Source organism: Sceloporus undulatus, chromosome 3 (genome assembly GCF_019175285.1).
Source record: "Sceloporus undulatus isolate JIND9_A2432 ecotype Alabama chromosome 3, SceUnd_v1.1, whole genome shotgun sequence".
NCBI classification, from domain to species: domain Eukaryota; kingdom Metazoa; phylum Chordata; class Lepidosauria; order Squamata; family Phrynosomatidae; genus Sceloporus; species Sceloporus undulatus.
Genome location: NC_056524.1, coordinates 175,808,781 through 175,826,405, shown reverse-complemented (window position 1 = coordinate 175,826,405; position 17,625 = coordinate 175,808,781). Strand labels below are relative to the sequence as shown.

The following is a 17,625-nucleotide window of genomic DNA, read 5'->3' as shown; positions in this document are numbered from 1 at the left end:
CAATCTTCTAGTAGGATTTATTTTTAGCAACAAAAATAAACATAACAGAAGCTGAGCAAAGGAAGCGTAAAAGTCAGAAAGACAGGTCAGTGGGGTGAGGATGGCTGTCTATTCTGTGCAGTTTCAGAAGTTACTCCAGCATTGTTGACATGTAAACTATCACCCAGAAAACAAAAGAAAATCAGTCTGATAATTTGCCCTGGAATTATATGGATTATAGATTACTTGTATTCAAGCCTACAGCCAATATGATCCTCCATCAGGAGTGGAGCAGGAGTGGGAATTCTGTAGTCCACAGACTGCAGGTTTTTGGTGTGACCCTCAGTCTCTGAGGCCACCCACATACGATCACCACAATGGACAACTGTGTCTTCATAAAATCACAGAATCACTGTGAAGAGACCACAAGGGCCATCCAGTCCAACCCCCTGCCAGGCAAGAATACACAATCAAAGCACTCCCAACAAATGCTCATCTAGAGTCTGCTTAAAAACCTCCAAAGAAGGAGACTCCACCACACTTTGGGGCAGTGTATTCCACTGTCGAACAGCTCTTACTGTCAGAAAGTTCTTCTAAATATTTAGGTGAAATCTCTTTTCCTGTAGTTTGAATCCATTGCTTCATGTCCTAAAAGATTATCAGAACAGTGCTTAAGTGCTGGTAAATCACCTCTAAAACATTGAGGAAGCACGTGTTGTGTGAAAGCCTGGCACACTTCCTCGATGTCAGGAAATCTTCGGCTCTCCTCCAGCATCACTGAATTGTTCGGGGAGAGGGAATTTCCTCTGAACACAAAGTTTCTGTTCAGAGGAAATTCCCTCTCCCCAAACAATTCAGTGACACTGGAGGGGAACCGACGATTCCCTGACATTGAAGAAGTGCACTAGGCATTCACACACATGCTTCCTCAATGTTTTAGAGGCAATTTACCAGTGCCTATCCTATGGTAAGTGCTGCTCTGATAATCTTTATAGTCTCTGGAGCAGCAGAAAATAAGCTTGCTCCATCCTCAATATGACATTCCTTCAAATATTCAGACAGGACTATCATGTCACCTCTTAACTTTTCTTGTTCAGGCTAAGCATACCCATCTTCCTAAACTGCTTCTCATATGGCATGTTTCCAGACTTTTCACCATTTTGGTTGCTCTCCTCTGTACGTGCTCCAGCTTGTCAACATCCTTTCTGAATTATGGTACCTAGAACTGGACACAGTATTCCAAGTGAGGTCTGACCAAACAGGGACGTAGCCAAGAGGGGGGGGGATTCTTGAGGTCCGGACCCCCCCTTCCTTTAGAAAAATGAATGGTGTGTGCTGCTGCACCGCCGCGCCCAAACCCCATTATAATGGTGGCACTTAGTCTGGACCCCACTCCCCTTCCTAAAATCCTAGCTACATCCCTGGACCAAAGCAGAATAGAATGGTACTATTACTTTCCTTAATCTAGATACTAAACTCCTATTGATGCAGCCTGAAATTATATTGGCTTTTTAGCTGTTGCATCACACCGTTGGCTCATATTCAGCTTTTGGTGTACTAAGATTCCTAGATCCCTTTTGTATATCTGAACCTTTAATATTTTTTTCTGCCTAAGTGTAGAACCTTACAACTCTCCCTGCTGAAATTCATTTTGTTAGTTTTGGCCCAACTTTAATCTCTCAAGGTTTTTAAATTTTAATTTTGACTCTGCCCTCTGGAATTTTAGCTACCTTTCCTAATTTGGTGTCATTTAATAAGCATGTTCTCTGTTTCATCATCTAAGTTGTTGATAAAGATGTTAAATAGCATAGGACAGAACCCTGTGGCACCCCACTAGTGACTTGTCTCCAGAACAGAGAGGAGCCATTTGTGAGCACCTTTGGTGTTCCATCAATCAACTACAGGTCCACCTAATAGTAGCATTGTCTAGCTTTTATGCAAGAATATCATGGGGGAACAGGGGACACATTTCTCCTATTAAAAGGCACATTGTTTTACTTGAAGTAACTATTTCTGGGGGAAAGGGGTCCCTGCTGCCTATTTTCTTCTATCTTCAGTTTCAGAAAAAATCATTGTGTGCAACCAGCATTAACTGGGAGTGGCGGATAATGGGGTGGATATGCTCCCCCAGAGCCTTTGTAGTTGTCTATACCTGATCTAGAGATTTAAGTATAAAAAACACCATATTTATAGTTCTTGTTCTGTGTACAGTCTGGGAACTATAACTTCCTTTTGCAGTTTGCATGAGATAAGGATTGAAAGCTGGCTGAAGTGACGAGAGGCTCTGAATATATTACACTGAAATATTGGTTTTAAATATATGTAATGTACTCTCTAGGATTCACAAACAGCCAGATATGGCTTCCTGTATTGCTTACCCAGTCATTATAGTTTGATACATTTGAATTTTGGGAGCTAGCAAATCAGAATAAATTACTAATATTAACCAGCATTCACTTTCTAAATTACACCTATTTGAAAGGAATACATCTTTATTAATTTGCTGTCATTTCTATTTGTTCCTGCACAGCTGGGTTAAAAGTGTAATTATCTGCATTTGGTCTTTCACAATTCAGTTGGAAAGGGTTTGAAGATTTTATTCCACCAGCAATTTAACATAAACTAAGCATTATCACAACTAGTGCCCCATCAAAATCCAGATGTCACAAAATTAAATGCTTCAATCAATTTGAAAATGGCCTCACAGTTGCACAGTATCTGATATAGAAAATCACAGCTTTCATATTTTGTTAATTCAAAGGTAAAACTATTCCATTTATTTATTATGTTGTCATTCCTGTATATACCATACTTAAGACAATACTGTTGCTTTGTGGAATCATTGCAAGTAAAAACTATGAACTCTTTGGTATACTTAAACTTATTAACTGTTCTCTATTAATCTGGTAAATCTGGAAGGGTTGGCTTCACAATATCTGAACAGAGTAATTTGTGGGACTGTCCTATTTGCGGGCACAATGTATGCCATATGTTAAGATTGAGATCATCTTAACATATGGCATACATTGTGCTGTGAATATTGTGTTGTTCTAAACACTTTTTAAATTTTTTTAAAAAATTCCCTGTGAAATTATGTAGCACATTGAAAAAAAGACTTACCATCATCATTCTGGGCCAAACAATCTATGAAGACAACAGACGCTGCAATCCCTATGGCTAACCATTTTGAGAAGCAAAGCTGCTGTAACATCTTATGTCACACTTCAGTCAAGGCAGATCTAAAGGGGAAAAGGGAGAGAGAAGAGGGGGGGGGGGAAATCACCTTTTAAATGACTTGGGTACTAACTTGGGTACAATTCAAATACATAGCAATATTAGTCTGGAAAATCAGTAAACATAGGGATCATGTAGCACCTTTGAGACTAACTGAAAGAGAGAATTTGGTAGCATCAGCTTTTGTAGACTTGAATCTACTTCTTCAGATGCCTCTGAGATTAACTGAAAGAAGAGCTTTCATAGACTTGAGTCTATGGCTTCTGAATCTAAGGCCTGTTACAGACTGCCAAAATAAAGCTGCTTCGGGTCTCTTTGGAGGTATGCTATTTAAATGATGCATGGGTCCTAAGAGTCTGGAGGTCGCGCCAAAGCCACACTACATTCCTAAGCACTGGAGTGCAGCTTTGGTGCAGCTTCCGGATTCTTAGGACCCATGCATCATTTAAACAGCATACCTCCAAAGAGACCCGAAGCAGCTTTATTTTGGCAGTCTGTAACAGGCCATAGTGTCATTTTATGTGCTAATATCCACATTGAAAGAACTTTGATTCCAGAATATTGATAATTCAACAAGAAACGACCATGTGCAGTGTAGTAATAATAATGGTCTACAGAACAGGATTGTGAGGATCAACAATATTTATTTATTTATTTTGTATGCTGCCTTCCTCCGAGAGTAGGACCAAAGAAAGTCAATTTACAAATCTTAACAATACTGTACATTTTTTTAAAAAAGCAATGAAAAATGTTTATATTAAAACATTACAGAATCAATTAAAAGGCATACAAAAATTTATTTTAAGTAAAATAAAATACACATCCCAGTGAGAATCTTCCTTGCTTATACATTAAAAACCTCTCCCTCATGTCTTCACCAAGTGAGCCTGTGATGGTGGTGGGACCAACAGCAAGCTTTCCCCTGTAGATCTTAGAACTCTGTCAGGTTTGTACGAGGAGATACGGTCTTTCAGATAGTATGGACCTAAGCTTTATATAGGGCTTTATAGATCATAACCGGCACTTTGAATTGTGCCGTAAATGAACCTGTAGCCAGAGAAGTTGTTTTACAAGAGAGTTATATGTTCTCCATAAATGGCCCCATTCAGTGTTTCTGGCTGCAGCATTTTTGAACCCAGTGAAGTTTCCAAAGGCAGCTGCACACAAAGGCAGCATTACAGTATTCCAAATGGGATGTAATCAAGGCATCCAGTATGTCACTGTAGCCAGATCTGACATCTCAAGGAACAGGCACAGCTGCTGCACTAGTTTTAACTGTGCAAATGCACTCCTGGTTACTGTTGCAACCTGGGCATCCAGGCTGAGAGCTGAGTCCAGGAACACACCCAATGCAAGCCTGAGTTTTTTTTGGGGGGGTGGGGGTGGGTAGCCCCATCTACCATAAGCAATGGCCCTGTTCTCTGATGTCCCTTACAACTGACCATGAACACCTCTGTCTTGTCTGGATCAAGTATTAATTTGTTTGCTCTCAGATAAAATGTTCATAAAATGCATCAAAAACTTAAAATGTGACAGACATAAAGGCGAAGCATTGTTGTCATAAACAAGGGATGGGGAACCTGAAGTACTCCAAAAGCTGGGACAGCATGGCAGTTAGGAATATCTGGAAAACAATAGATTCCTTTGTCCAACTGTAATAACATTGCCTAAGTCAACAAGCTTGGCCTATCCTTATAGTAAATGCCTGTACAAATGTATTGCTTTAAATTAGAAAAAAGAAGAAAATGCCAAATTATGCTTGCAAAAAATCTGTGTGGCTAAGGGTACACTAAAAAAAAATACAACTGAAGAATAGTAAGACCAATAAAAGTGAATAATAAGAGCAAAACTTGAATGCTCGTATTAAAACAAATTCAAGGTATTATTTATAGTAACACAGAGCTGTGGATTTAACCTTATAAACCATCTAATCCAGCGGATTTACTCACTGTCACTGTTCCACAATTATGTTTCAGTGTAACAGTCACATAAAGCAACATTTATTTTCATTTTCAAGTCAAGAAAGATTCCCTTTTTCTTATCCTGCACTTAACAGCCTTCAACATCAAAACCCTGTGTTCTGCCTTCAATCTGAAATCATTAAAGTTACTGCTATCATTTTACTTCCAGAAGTCAACTTTTTCTTATCTGTGAATTTGCAGTGTCGTCTTTGGCACTTATTTACATCACAAACAATAGTATCATGTCAAGACTTTAAAGCTCCTCTTTGGATCTCTCATAGTCTCTCTATATTCTTTGAAGTCAAAAGAAAATAGCTCTTTTTTAATGGGATGCTAGTCATATCCATGAAAAGTAGGAACTGGCAAGCATGTCTTTTGGAACTTGAGAATTGCTCTTGATTTCTCAAGCCATGAGTTGTCTGGAGGAATACAATCATTTCAGTTGGCTCAATCATTTCAAGAAATAAAGCAAATATGCCCAGGTTGGCTTTCCTGGCAAACTAGTATGATATATTCAAAGTAAAAAAAACAACAAAAAACCAGATTCTTTTAAAAAAAGAAATGCAGATGAATGAGATAAAGGCTGTGAAAAAAAAACTTTGACAAGATGGTGTTAGAAGGTTATAGTCAGAAGCATCTAAGTCAGTTCAAAGTATTAAAACCTGAGTTTAGTCTCAGACATTACAACAATTTATATCAACCGTTCCACTTAAAAACACATGCATTTTTCCTCTTTTTAATGGGTTTTTATTGCTTATATATTATGTTATACTGTCATACTATCAGTATGTAGAGTGATCTTGTAGCACCTTTGAGACTAACTGAACAAAAGAAACTGGCAGCATGAGCTTTCGTAGACTAAAGTCTACTTCCTCAGATGCATTTGGCCTTTTTTTTTTAGGTGTCTTGATAAATTTATAATATTGCTGTCTGGAATCATGGCACTCCTGTTGTTGGTTGTGGAATCTTTTAGTAGCAAGACAAATGAATCTGAAAAAGTAGACTTTAGTCCATGAAAGCTCATGCTGCCAACTTCTTTCAGTTAGTCTCAAAGGTGCTAAAAGATCTCTCTACGTACTGATTTTACAGACTCACATGGCTATATCTTTGAATCATACTATATCTGTATTATCATAATGCACCTAATATAAATTTCAGAGTAGATATGTTAGGAACTGCACAATAAGCTGCTACTGTCAGCATAAAATACATTCCTTCCCTTCCCTTTGCTCCCCTCAGATGTACTTGAAAATGATCTCTACAGGACTTTCCTGTCCTCTGGAGGACAAGGGGCTGTGGGAAGGGGATATTGCTCCTGCCACTCCTGCTGGTTTTTACTCTTCTACCATTGAACATCAACTACTAGATTTCATCCAGCAAAAAGGAAGAGGGAAAAAAGTATTTTAGTGTTTTAAAGATAATATATTATGGCATACAAAATTTTTAAATCTAAGCATGCACTGGGTATACAAGCAGTGAAAACCTCCTGCTTCACACTCCTTATGTATCCATCCTCAATGTTGTTTCTGTCTTTCTCTCAAAATACCTGTAACTGAACCCTTACTCCACTTGAGAGTCTACTCTCCCTCCCTTCAATCCATCACAAGACCTTGGGAAAAATCTTTGTTTCTGATTGCCAGACTCTGATCTATTTTCATTCTCCAATATATCTTGAGTCCAAGTGTTCTGGCCTTTGGCACGTATGGACATAAGAAGTTTCATCTATTTCTTTATCTGTTCACATCCTTGAACTGAGACACACTTTGGCTGTTTGTGACATTCTCAAATGCACCACAGCATCAAAGGTCAATCCTATGAGAAAAAGAAATAGCCACTCCAAACTATAAAGTATTTTATTTGTTTGTTCACTGTGTTTGTTATAGCAGAGGTTAAAGGAACTGGAGATGCTGAGAAAACATTCCACAAATAAAAAACTGTGCTATATCTCATGTGCTTTCTTATGTCTGTAGATATGATCAACAAGTTTAGAGTAAATTAATTCCCTAAAGGATCAAGTAAGTTTGTTGATTTTATTTTCAGAATATGTATGTGTGTTTGTGTGTGTGTTGTATTCATATTTGCTGCTGTGTTATAGAGAGGTAAAGAAAAGATACTCATTTTTAATGATTTACATGCTAGGAATGTAATTTGTCTCTGATTTTCTTCTTAAATGAAGCAACAAGTAATTTTAGTACTTCACTTCCTGCTGTGAGAAAGACTTAGCACATGGTTTTCAAAGTCTAATTGTAAATCAGGACTTGTTCTGCACAAAATTCACTTGTGGTTGTTTTACACGGAACACATTGTTTTCTATGGAAGAAAATATTTATCTGTGGAAATATTATTTTCTCCATGGAAAAAGTTGTTTTCAGTCCAAATAAACCAAGTGTGAATTTTGAGTGAAATGTCCCAAATGGCAGTGTTATCATCCTCTGTGCACAAAATGATGCTCCTTGCACAGAAAAGGCTATTTTATGGACAAAACCACCATATGAGAATTTTGTGCAGAACTGAGTCACAAATTGTGAAAATTCTGACCAGTGCAGGATTCTTCCTGTCAGGGTTGCTTGATGTTCAAAAATAGGATTTTCAGTCACTTTTTGGAAATGTTCAAGTGTTCTTTAAACCCCTAGTTCTTGAACGTCTCCAGATAGGGAGACCTTAGATTCCAATAAGTGATGGAAGACTTAGGAAACCTCCAACAACAATTGCTTTTATGAAGATGAAGATCACTTTATAAGAAAATGCTATTTTTTTAAATCATGAACAGAGACAACACATGATAATCCTCACAAGCATAGGAGTTCGGAATGGAATGCACTATATCCTTTAGCTTTCCACATGAAGGAAACTGAGGTCCCAAATACACTGTAGAAATGTCTCATAAAACTACAATTCCCACAATTCTCCAGCACTGAGCCAGGATAGTTCAAGTGGTATCAAACTGCATTATTTCTGCAGTGTGTTTTGGACCTGAGAGAAGCCTGAAACAGATGGGCTGAAAAATGCAGTCAGTGGCCACACCCAGCCTCAATCTTGACCACCAGTGCAGTTTTGAACTGGGACGGCAAAAACAATGGTATTTTACTGTTCCTTTTTTGCCAGGTTCTTTGTGGAAGACATGGCTCTTTTTACCTACAGTATGTATTAAGCAGTTCACAAAGTGTAAGCTAATTGCCCCCAATCAGCTGGGTACTCATTTTAGCCACCTATGGAAGGATGCCAGGCTGGGTCGAACCAGAGCCCTGGCTGGCTTTGAACTCACAACCTTGTGGTTTGTGAGTAAGTGGCTGCAGGACAGGCATTTAACCATTGTGTCACCAGGGCAGCCAAACAAGCTAAATTTCTAAATAGTATTCAAGAGTTCATAAGCATGTACTCCTAAAATTAGGCTATGTAAATAATACAAGATTTTGTTCTTTAAAAAATGGATTGTGACTTGACCTTCCTGGTTAAAATAATGTTCCAATAGACATATCCATATCACGATTTTCAAGTGTGACAATCTCAGTTTCAAAGATCTGTTGTTGTTGTTGTTGTTGTTGTTGTTGTTGTTGTTAATGTTGTTGTTGTTGTCTGTCTTCCAAGCTGTTTCCGATTTAAGATGAGAAAAAATTATCATAGGATTTTCTTGGCAAGATTTGTTCACAGGGAGGTTTGCCTTTCCCTGCCTCTGGGGCTGAGAGACTGCAGCTTGCTCAAGGTCCCACCGTAGGTTTCCATGGCTGAGCAGCGATTCTCCATAGTCATAGCCTTATGCTCAAATCGCAACATTATGCTGATTCCCAGAGCTCTATTAACAAGACCTATTTTCCTCCATCATAAAATAAATAAATATATTTCACCTTAGGTTAACAGATTTTAAAAAAAAAAGGTCACTTTGAATTTCCTCCTGAATTCCACATTTATTCATCTCTAGGCACTATTGATCTGATATTTATAAGATGTTTGGGAATCATCACTTTTGCATGAGCAGGCAACATTTAGTTTCAACACACACACACACACACACACACTAAAACTAATGATCCCTGAGATTCTTAGTTTGGTGAGGCACCAAGACTCTTTGACAGACCAGGTTGAATGCCTCACCAAACTACAAATCCCAGGATTCTCTAGGCTAGAGTCATGGTAGTTAAAGTGGTGTCAAACTGCTTTAATTCTGTACTGTAGATATGCCCTTTGCTACTGACTCCAAATACAAAGTGCACAGAAGGTCAAATTTCTGCTTTAGTAGTCATCTAAAAGTGATCAGGTACATGCTAATCCTGATATGAAAAAGTACCAAGTTGCTATTGCTTGCTATGGCTATATGAAAAAGTATTTTATAATCTCTTTTCTGTCCTAAGCATTTTACTGCCAGGGAGCCAAGGCTGAAATATTGTATTTCCTTGGGGATCACTGGCTGAATCCATGGATGAAGGAGGAATTTGAGTCACAACCCCTGATAAAATACCAGCAAATGCTCAAGTAAGGCTGCCCATGATCTGGTAAACATTTGAGCAGGGATTTTTGTATCAGCCAATTGGCATGACAAGTCCAAACAGTCATCTGGGGGTGATGTCACTTGCATCTGCCTCAACTGAAGATCCTTCTCTTTTTGTCCCTCTAGACAGCCCTAGGACTTTTCTTCCCTGCAATTTAATTCATACATAATATCCCCTCAACCCTTCCATATCTGCCATGGGGGGGGGGGTAGCCTAGCTTGACATACCCTCCCTCCACACCAGGTCTTCTGTGTATAGTGGTGCCTTGGTATCCGCTGGGATTTAGTTCCAGAATTCCTTTGTGGATACAAAATTTGTGGATGCTTAGGTCCCATTAAATACAGTGGCATAATAAAATGGAGACCTTTATATAAAATAGCAAAATCAAGGTGTGCTGTTTGGAATTTAGATATTTTCTGACTATTTTCATGTGGTGGATGCTTGCATCCATGCATAAAATATCTGTGGGTAGAGAGGTCTGACTGTTATTGTCATAGCTTCTGGGTAAGAAAGTCTCTGTTATAAGCATAGCACTACAATATCTAATTTCATCAGCGTAATAATTTTGATATTGAACGACAGATCAAAACACACTATATTAATTGTCAGGTTCAAAATGCTAACTGTATTTTTTCCCCATTATGTAAAAAGAATGAATTACATTTCATCTAAAGTCCTTTCAGTTCATGGTGGTAGAGACAGCAGCATCAATAAAGTGTGAAATTTATTTCTCTTTCCTCTCAATGAACCCCTAAGAGTTTAATAGTAGATATTTTAATGGAAACTTTTTGGTGTGGTAAATATTGCAATCAGATTTTTTTGTCACATCCATGCAAAAGGCTACCTAACATATATTAGGAAAAGGATTCTCAGAAAAATAGAGTTCTATTATCAGAGGATAATGGGAAATTATAGAGAATGAAGGTTTGGGGCATGAACACTGGGAAATAACAGTTTTGCAGGCAGAAGTCATGCAGGTAGTGATGTATACCTTCCCCTAGGCAGTATTTTTGGCTTCACGCATTGTAGTCTCTCTGCTTCATAGGGAACACAATGTCACCCTATTTTGAGGACACATTCTGTATTATGATGATGAAGTTTCCACCAATCCTCCTCCTCCTCTTCACAGTTCTGTTAAATGGATAGTTTCACAAGCTCTTGTTTTTAAAAGAGATTTCCAATGAAAACATTCTGCAAGTCCTTCTTTATGAGACTTCAAGAGTGTTGCTATCCATCTCTAAAGAAAGGATGCTTTAAGGGGAAAACAACTGTAAATTCTGTCTTAGCCTTCAGCCCTAAATCCAGCTGCTACTGATATCTTAGTGGCAATGCTTCCCACAAATTATTACACAAATGTAAGGTAATGTATTATAGAGGAAAGGCATCATTATTTGGTTTAGGAAAATCCACATAAATGCTTTTCTCCTGCTCTCAACCTGCAAGTAATCTGGACGAAAATACAGTGTAAAGACACTTTGGATAACAAAGGTCTCACAAGCACAGCCTCACAAATTTCAGTACTATCAGAAACACGAAACAGAAAGACATTCTAAATGAGGTGTGCATATTTTCAGAGTGGGTAGGGATTATATTCCAAAGTGGTAAAAGTTTAAATATTGTGCACAAAAACACTGAACAATGTCTACTCATGTTAGACACACACACACACGCACACACACACACACTGCAATATGAGGGCTGCTTTCCAAAGACACAAAATTGGAAATGTCTCTCTTAGGGACAGAATAGAATATTACTTCAGTGACAGTCAGAGAATTGGTAATGTCTTAGAGTCAGCTTATTTTGTTAAAAGGTTGTAAGAAAAAATTACACCAGAATGATTTTTTGCAGGCTATAATGAGTCATAGGCTGTAAATGCAAAACTCCATAAAGTTCTTAAACATTTTAACTTTCCCTCAAAAAACTTTAGTAAGACCTGGTACAAATGGGTGCTTTGTGGTGTGGCAGCGGCAATTTTAGGGTTTGGGAGCACGCAGCAACCGCACGCTCCCAAACCCTAATACGTATGGGCGGTGCCATCTTGATGCAGTGCCGACCATACGGTGTGCGCAACATGTCCAATGCCACAGTGCACAAGACACATCACCGTGATGCCCCAGGGCACAAATGGCGCCTTGGTGGCATTGCGGGAAGGAGCTCCATTTCAGAACTCCTTTTTGCAGCGGATTGTTGTCGTAGTCATGCGGTTGCTACAGCAACAATCTGGAAGAGAAAGGGACGGCCTCTGGCCGCCCCTTTCTTCTAAACTGTACCAGGCCTTACTCTTCTAAACAGAGAGGAAATGATATCGGTGTGGGTGTGTTGAAAAGTTCTTGGCCCAACCCACTTCCCATATTCTTGAGCATACATTTGTCACTGTAGCTTGAACTAGTGTCCTTTTGCAGTGTAAATTGTCAATTTGCAGCTCTAATTTCTGGTTTTTTTTCTTCCCAGATCATTTATGGAACAATGCCAAGGAAAGGTATGGAATTTTAAAGTGTTGAAGTCCAGACCATCATGAAGTTCCTGTTCCTGTTACTGCAGAAGAAAACTCCAAAGGAAATCCATGAATCTATGATGCAAACATTGAGAGACAAGTACCCATCATACTCAATTATGAAGAAGTGGTGCACCAACGTTTATCATGGACATTTTGGTGCATAAAACACTGAAAATGCTGCAATGTTTGGAAGGCCTTCAACAGTATCAACTCCTCAAATTGTTGAGGTTGTTCATGACCATTTGGCAGATTGGTAGATCTCAGCTAAAACAGTTGCTGAGACATGAGAGATATATCAGGAATGTACTGGTTTATAATGCATGAGCAGCTTGATGTACAGAAGCAGCCAGCCAAGTGGGTGCAAAATGTTTGAATGCTGATCAGAAACAAAATCAAATGGATACCTCAAAGTTGATTTTGCAACAGTTTGAGTGGTCTAGTTGTTTTTTTTTAATATAAACCATTAGTCATTGTTGATGAAACATGGGTACATCATTATGATCTGGAAATATCCCTTGCAGTGTTGGGTTCTCCATCACCGAAGAAACTCAAGGATCAAAGGTCAGCAGAAAAGGTCATGGCCACAGTTTTTGTTGTTGTTTTTTGGAATAAACAGGTATTTTGATGACTATCTTCAGAAGGGCCATACAGTCAATGCAGAATATGCTAATTTGCTGTGCCAAATAAAGGAGGCATTGAAGGAAAAATGGCAAGGAAATCTGCAGAAAGGTGTTCTCTTTTTACAGGACAATGTAACTGTTCACAAGGCTGGAAAAAGAGTGGAGGCTTTGAAGAATTTGGGGTTTGAGTGCATAGACCATCCACCATACATGCCAGATCTTGCTCCATCTGACTATTTCCTATTTGACTATTTATAGGAAGGAAACTTTTGAATGATTCAGAGGCGGTAGCTGCAACAGAGCAGTCTTTCATTGACCAGACATCAGAATTATTTTTGGAAGGGTTAAAAAAAATTAAGGAATGATATGCCAAGTGCACAAAAATTAGGGATGGATATGTGGAATAGCATGAACGTTTCTTGGCTCCCTTCTTGGCTGGGCTGAGAACTTTTCAACACCCCTTTGCATATTGTTCAGGTACAAAATACAATCCGTGAAACATGGAATTACCAAATTGCTTGAAGCAATGTTCTAGTCCAGCTTGGACTGAGGCAGTTGTATTCAGCTACATGGCATTGGGCAAGTCAGTCTCCTCCTAATTTACTTTACATGGTTGTTCTGAAGTGAGGGGGCAGGAATGAGAGTGAAAACGTCTGTAGGCCATCCTGATCTGTTTTAAATGAGGGAGTAATACAACTTTAACAAACAAAGACAGCATACAATAGATTCTTTGTTAGCACTGGAAGACATCAATCAAGGCCATGCTAAGCCTGCTTTCAAGGAGGCTGTCATTTGCAGAGTTTGTGTTCAAAAATCAAATCACTTAATGTTAAGCAATAGAAACTGGGAAATTAATTCATTGTCATTTACACTGATACTTGTAATGGTTTAATTTGTTAAATTTCCATTGACTGGTTCATTCCTTGAAATAGTCCTTTTCAAAACAGACCCTGAGGCTAGCAGAGAATAGCATGGTGGTTGTCACCACTGACCCATTTTATTACTGGTTCCTTCAAGATGAAAGACAGTCCCAATACCTCCCTTGTTATCTGGAAAGACTTGGACAACTGCCATACAAATCAATGGGTGGGGGAACACCAGCCTTTAGGCCCACCTATTCTGCACCAAACATTTCATTCCTCTATTTCAGGCAAGATATTACCATCTTTGTATTTCTAATCTGCAAGAAATTGCTATGTAATGCCTTTCTGCCATACCTGATACCTTTTCTTCCAGGGCTTGCCAATTATACTGGATCTGGCAGGGAAAGAGAATTTAGGTCCAACTAATGTCAGTTTGAGAAGTTTGTCATGACTTAGTCCTATTGATTTCAACAGGAACTAAGTTCAACTAAGTAAGTCTGGGCCAAGCCTATATTCTTAATCTAAGAATACATTTTTATGGTTACAACATCCTTTATGGTTACAACTATTTAGGCTGTGAGACTGTTAATATTTCATGATAGCTTACTGGATACTCCCCCTCCAAATCTTATATCTCTGCTGTCCCATAGCTTAAGCCAGGGGTAGGCAAACATTTTGAGCCGGGGGCCGGGTTGCTGTCCCTCAGACAACTGGGGGGGCGAAGCCAATAAATAAATAAATAAATAAATAAATAAATAAAATAGGACAACATTTTCAAATGTAGGACACATTTTTTAAAAATGGAGGACATGCAAAAAATTTGATGATTTTTTAAAATGTTAATATAAATGCATATTTCTTAGGCATGATCAAAATGGAGGACATTTGGGCCTCAGAAGCTGGCTGATATCAATACCACCACCACCACCACCACCAAAAATACACAGAAATGCACTTTGGAAAGTGACAGTGTCTCACCTTCAGAAAGAGTGAGTGCATGTCTCAGAAACTGACTAATATCATCATCATCATCATCATCATCACCACCACCACCACCACTATCATTGTTAAAGCAGACCTTTTAGCATTAAAAGCACTGAAAATACACAGAAATGCACTTTGGAAAGTCACACTGTCTCACCTTCAGAAAGAGTGAGTGCATGTCTCAGAAACTGACTGATATCATCATCATCATCATCATCACCATTATCATTGTTAAAACAGAGCAGACCTATACAAATGGAATGGAAATCCTCCTCCTGCTACTCTTCTTCTTCTTCCTCCTCCTCCTCCTCCTCCTTCCTTCCTCCCTCCTCTGCCTGCTCCTTCCTTCCTTCCTTCCTTCCTCCCTCCTCCTCCTTCCTTCCTCCCTGCTCCTCCTCTTCCTCCTGCTCTTCCCCCGCCCCCTTCCTTCCCTACTCGCAGCTGTCTGGCAGCCGCAGGAAGGGAGAGAAGGAGGAGGATGACCCCCGCCCTCCCTTCCTTCCCTGCTCGTGGCTGCCTGGCAGCTGCGGAAAGGGAAGGAAGGATGAGGAGGACCCCCGCCCCAGGAGGAGAAACTCCTCCTATTTAGCCCTGCGCGTGGCCCTGCAGGCGCACGCAGGGCTATAGGAAGCCACCGGCGGGCAGCGTCGGCGTACTGTGCGTGCTGATGCTGCCGCACCTGCCTCTGAACCTTACTCCTCTGCCTCCTTGGCCATGGAGGCCATCTGCGGCCTGCCCTCCTCAGCACTCTCCCTGCCGCTGTGGTATTGCCTGGTGTCAGTGGCAATCGGCAGCAGGACCGGGCTGGGGCCAGTCATGCCGCCTCTCTGGGCCAGATCCGGCCTGCGGGCCGGGGGTTGCCGACTCCTGGCTTAAGCTATAATACATTTGCATGCAGCTTCGTATCACACCCAATATACTTAGTACTAGCATGGTATGTACTAGTACATAGTATATTGGCTTCCCCTCCCTCCCCAAACTGCCTTTGACAAATGAAAATAAAAACATATGTTTTATGAATAATAGTTATAAAGATTTCTAACTGAAACTCCCTAAAGAGAACCACCAAAGATAATATTAACTTTTCAAGGGCAAATGCAAATGTTGTGATCTTCTCCACTGATGTTCCTGAATTGACTTGTCTTGCTACACAGTACCACTGAGATCCATTCTTACTATTAGAAATACTGAGAAGGTTGCCTCAGGTGACAAATACTGGGAGAGAGCAGCAGGTAGTAGTAGTGAAGCGTTAACAGGACAAACCTTTGTGTGGCATGAACCCCAGAACTTACTGTCCTCCGCGAAGCAGGCCTATTTGAATCCTGTTCTATCACCAGTGTTAAACTAAAATTAACTCAGACAGGGATGTGCCATCTTGTCTTTTCCTTCAGGAAATAAAAATATTGTGTCTTGCTCTATTTCTGTTACCAAATACTCAAACACCCCACCTGAAAGAATAAATAAATTGAACCATGTTGGGTTTTTTCTCTTCTGAGCAGCCTTGTTAAAAACTGATTAAATTATACTCCATTCGTGTATATTTTAAAGGGTGTGATTTTCTAGGGGGTGGGTGGGACAGAGAAGATGGCAAATTCCAGAATTTGGCCTCATATTGCCTGGTCCTAAAGTCTATTTTTTGTTGATTTTTCCTTTCCAACCCTTTCAAGCAACCTGTCACAGTTACTATTTCAAAAACTTATTTGCTTTTGTGCACACACACAAAGTCAAATCTTCACTGACAGGAATCAAGTTCAGTTCTAAGCTAATGAGATCAGTAGTGATAAGATGCATGCTTTGGAGGGATTTCATTGAAAGAAGTTCTTATCAAGAAATAACAAAAGTCTCTTTCCCCCCTCCCTCTCTATATACTAATCTTATAGTTATTATTATGCAATCCAAAGTATGCTGCAAAGAACACAAGGCAGTGTTATGCCCACAGGAAACACCCTATATATGTAAGATGAACGGGAAAGAGATATTTAAGGTGCACAAAGTAGATTAGAGGCTTCATTAATTTCCTGTTGCCATTGTGCTAACACCACTGCAGGCTTAATTTATTTTAGGGAAACAAACAACAACAGAAAAAATAGCAGCATATGATATCTTGGACAAGCAAGCATGATTGGATGTAAGCAAATTATTTGCTGTGTGTTGATAAGATCAGAACAAGCTTGTCATGAATGCCCATGATGTGATTTGCTAAACTGGGAAACATTGAAGAATTTGTTGCTTGTTTGCATTTATTTGAATTGTAAGCCTAAAAGTAATATTATATTACATATAAAAAGTTGTAAAGAAATTATTTTGCATGTCTGCATTCATTTAAACTGTGACCCCCCTCAAAAGGTAGATTGAATACCCTGTTTTCCCAAAAATAAGACATACTCATGAAATAAGTCATAGCAGGATTTCTAAGGGGCTCAACAAATGGGTGGCTCCATGCTGCCCGACTTTGCCCCAGGTTGGTGCTGCAGCAGCCGGCCGCTGCAGCACCGACGCACCACCAAAAAGAAACTACCCAGAGCAGCTTCTTTTTCATGGTGCTGTAATAGGGAAAAGGCGCTGCCATGACACTACTTCCTGCAAGTGATGTCCAGATGCTGCATGGTGGCAATATCATCATGGTTGCCCCCATGTGGATGGGAGGCCGCCATTATGGCACCACCGGCACCTACTAGGGTTCAGGAGTGTGTGGTTGGTGTATCCTGAACCCTAGGATTGGGCCTAGGGCACACCAAAGCACCTGTTTGTACTGGGCCTAAGCATTTGAGCAATATAAGCCATACCCTGAAAATAAGACATAGTAATAGGCCCAGCACAGAATGGAAGAGGCAGGAAGAGAGCAGAAAGATTGGGGCCAATGGTTCTAAAGGAAATGGGGTTGCAAGAAATTCAGGATAGAATTCTGGGTTTGGAGAGTTATGACGATGTTCCAGAAGAAGATGACTTAACTATATTTGAATAAATGTAGATGATTGTACCACACTTAATAAAAAG

General features: G+C 39.7%; 1 protein-coding gene across 2 annotated transcripts in view; it reads right to left on the bottom strand.

Annotated features, from left to right (window-relative positions):
- PCDH15 (protocadherin related 15) overlaps positions 1 to 17,625 on the bottom strand; it is a 648,893-nt gene that overhangs the window by 433,783 nt on the left and 197,485 nt on the right. For both annotated transcript variants that reach the window (XM_042459844.1, XM_042459843.1), the window contains one exon: positions 3,100 to 3,218. In XM_042459844.1, the coding sequence (XP_042315778.1) occupies positions 3,100 to 3,190 (91 nt within the window). In that variant the 5' untranslated portion in view covers positions 3,191 to 3,218. The remainder of the gene's footprint in view (positions 1 to 3,099; positions 3,219 to 17,625) is intronic.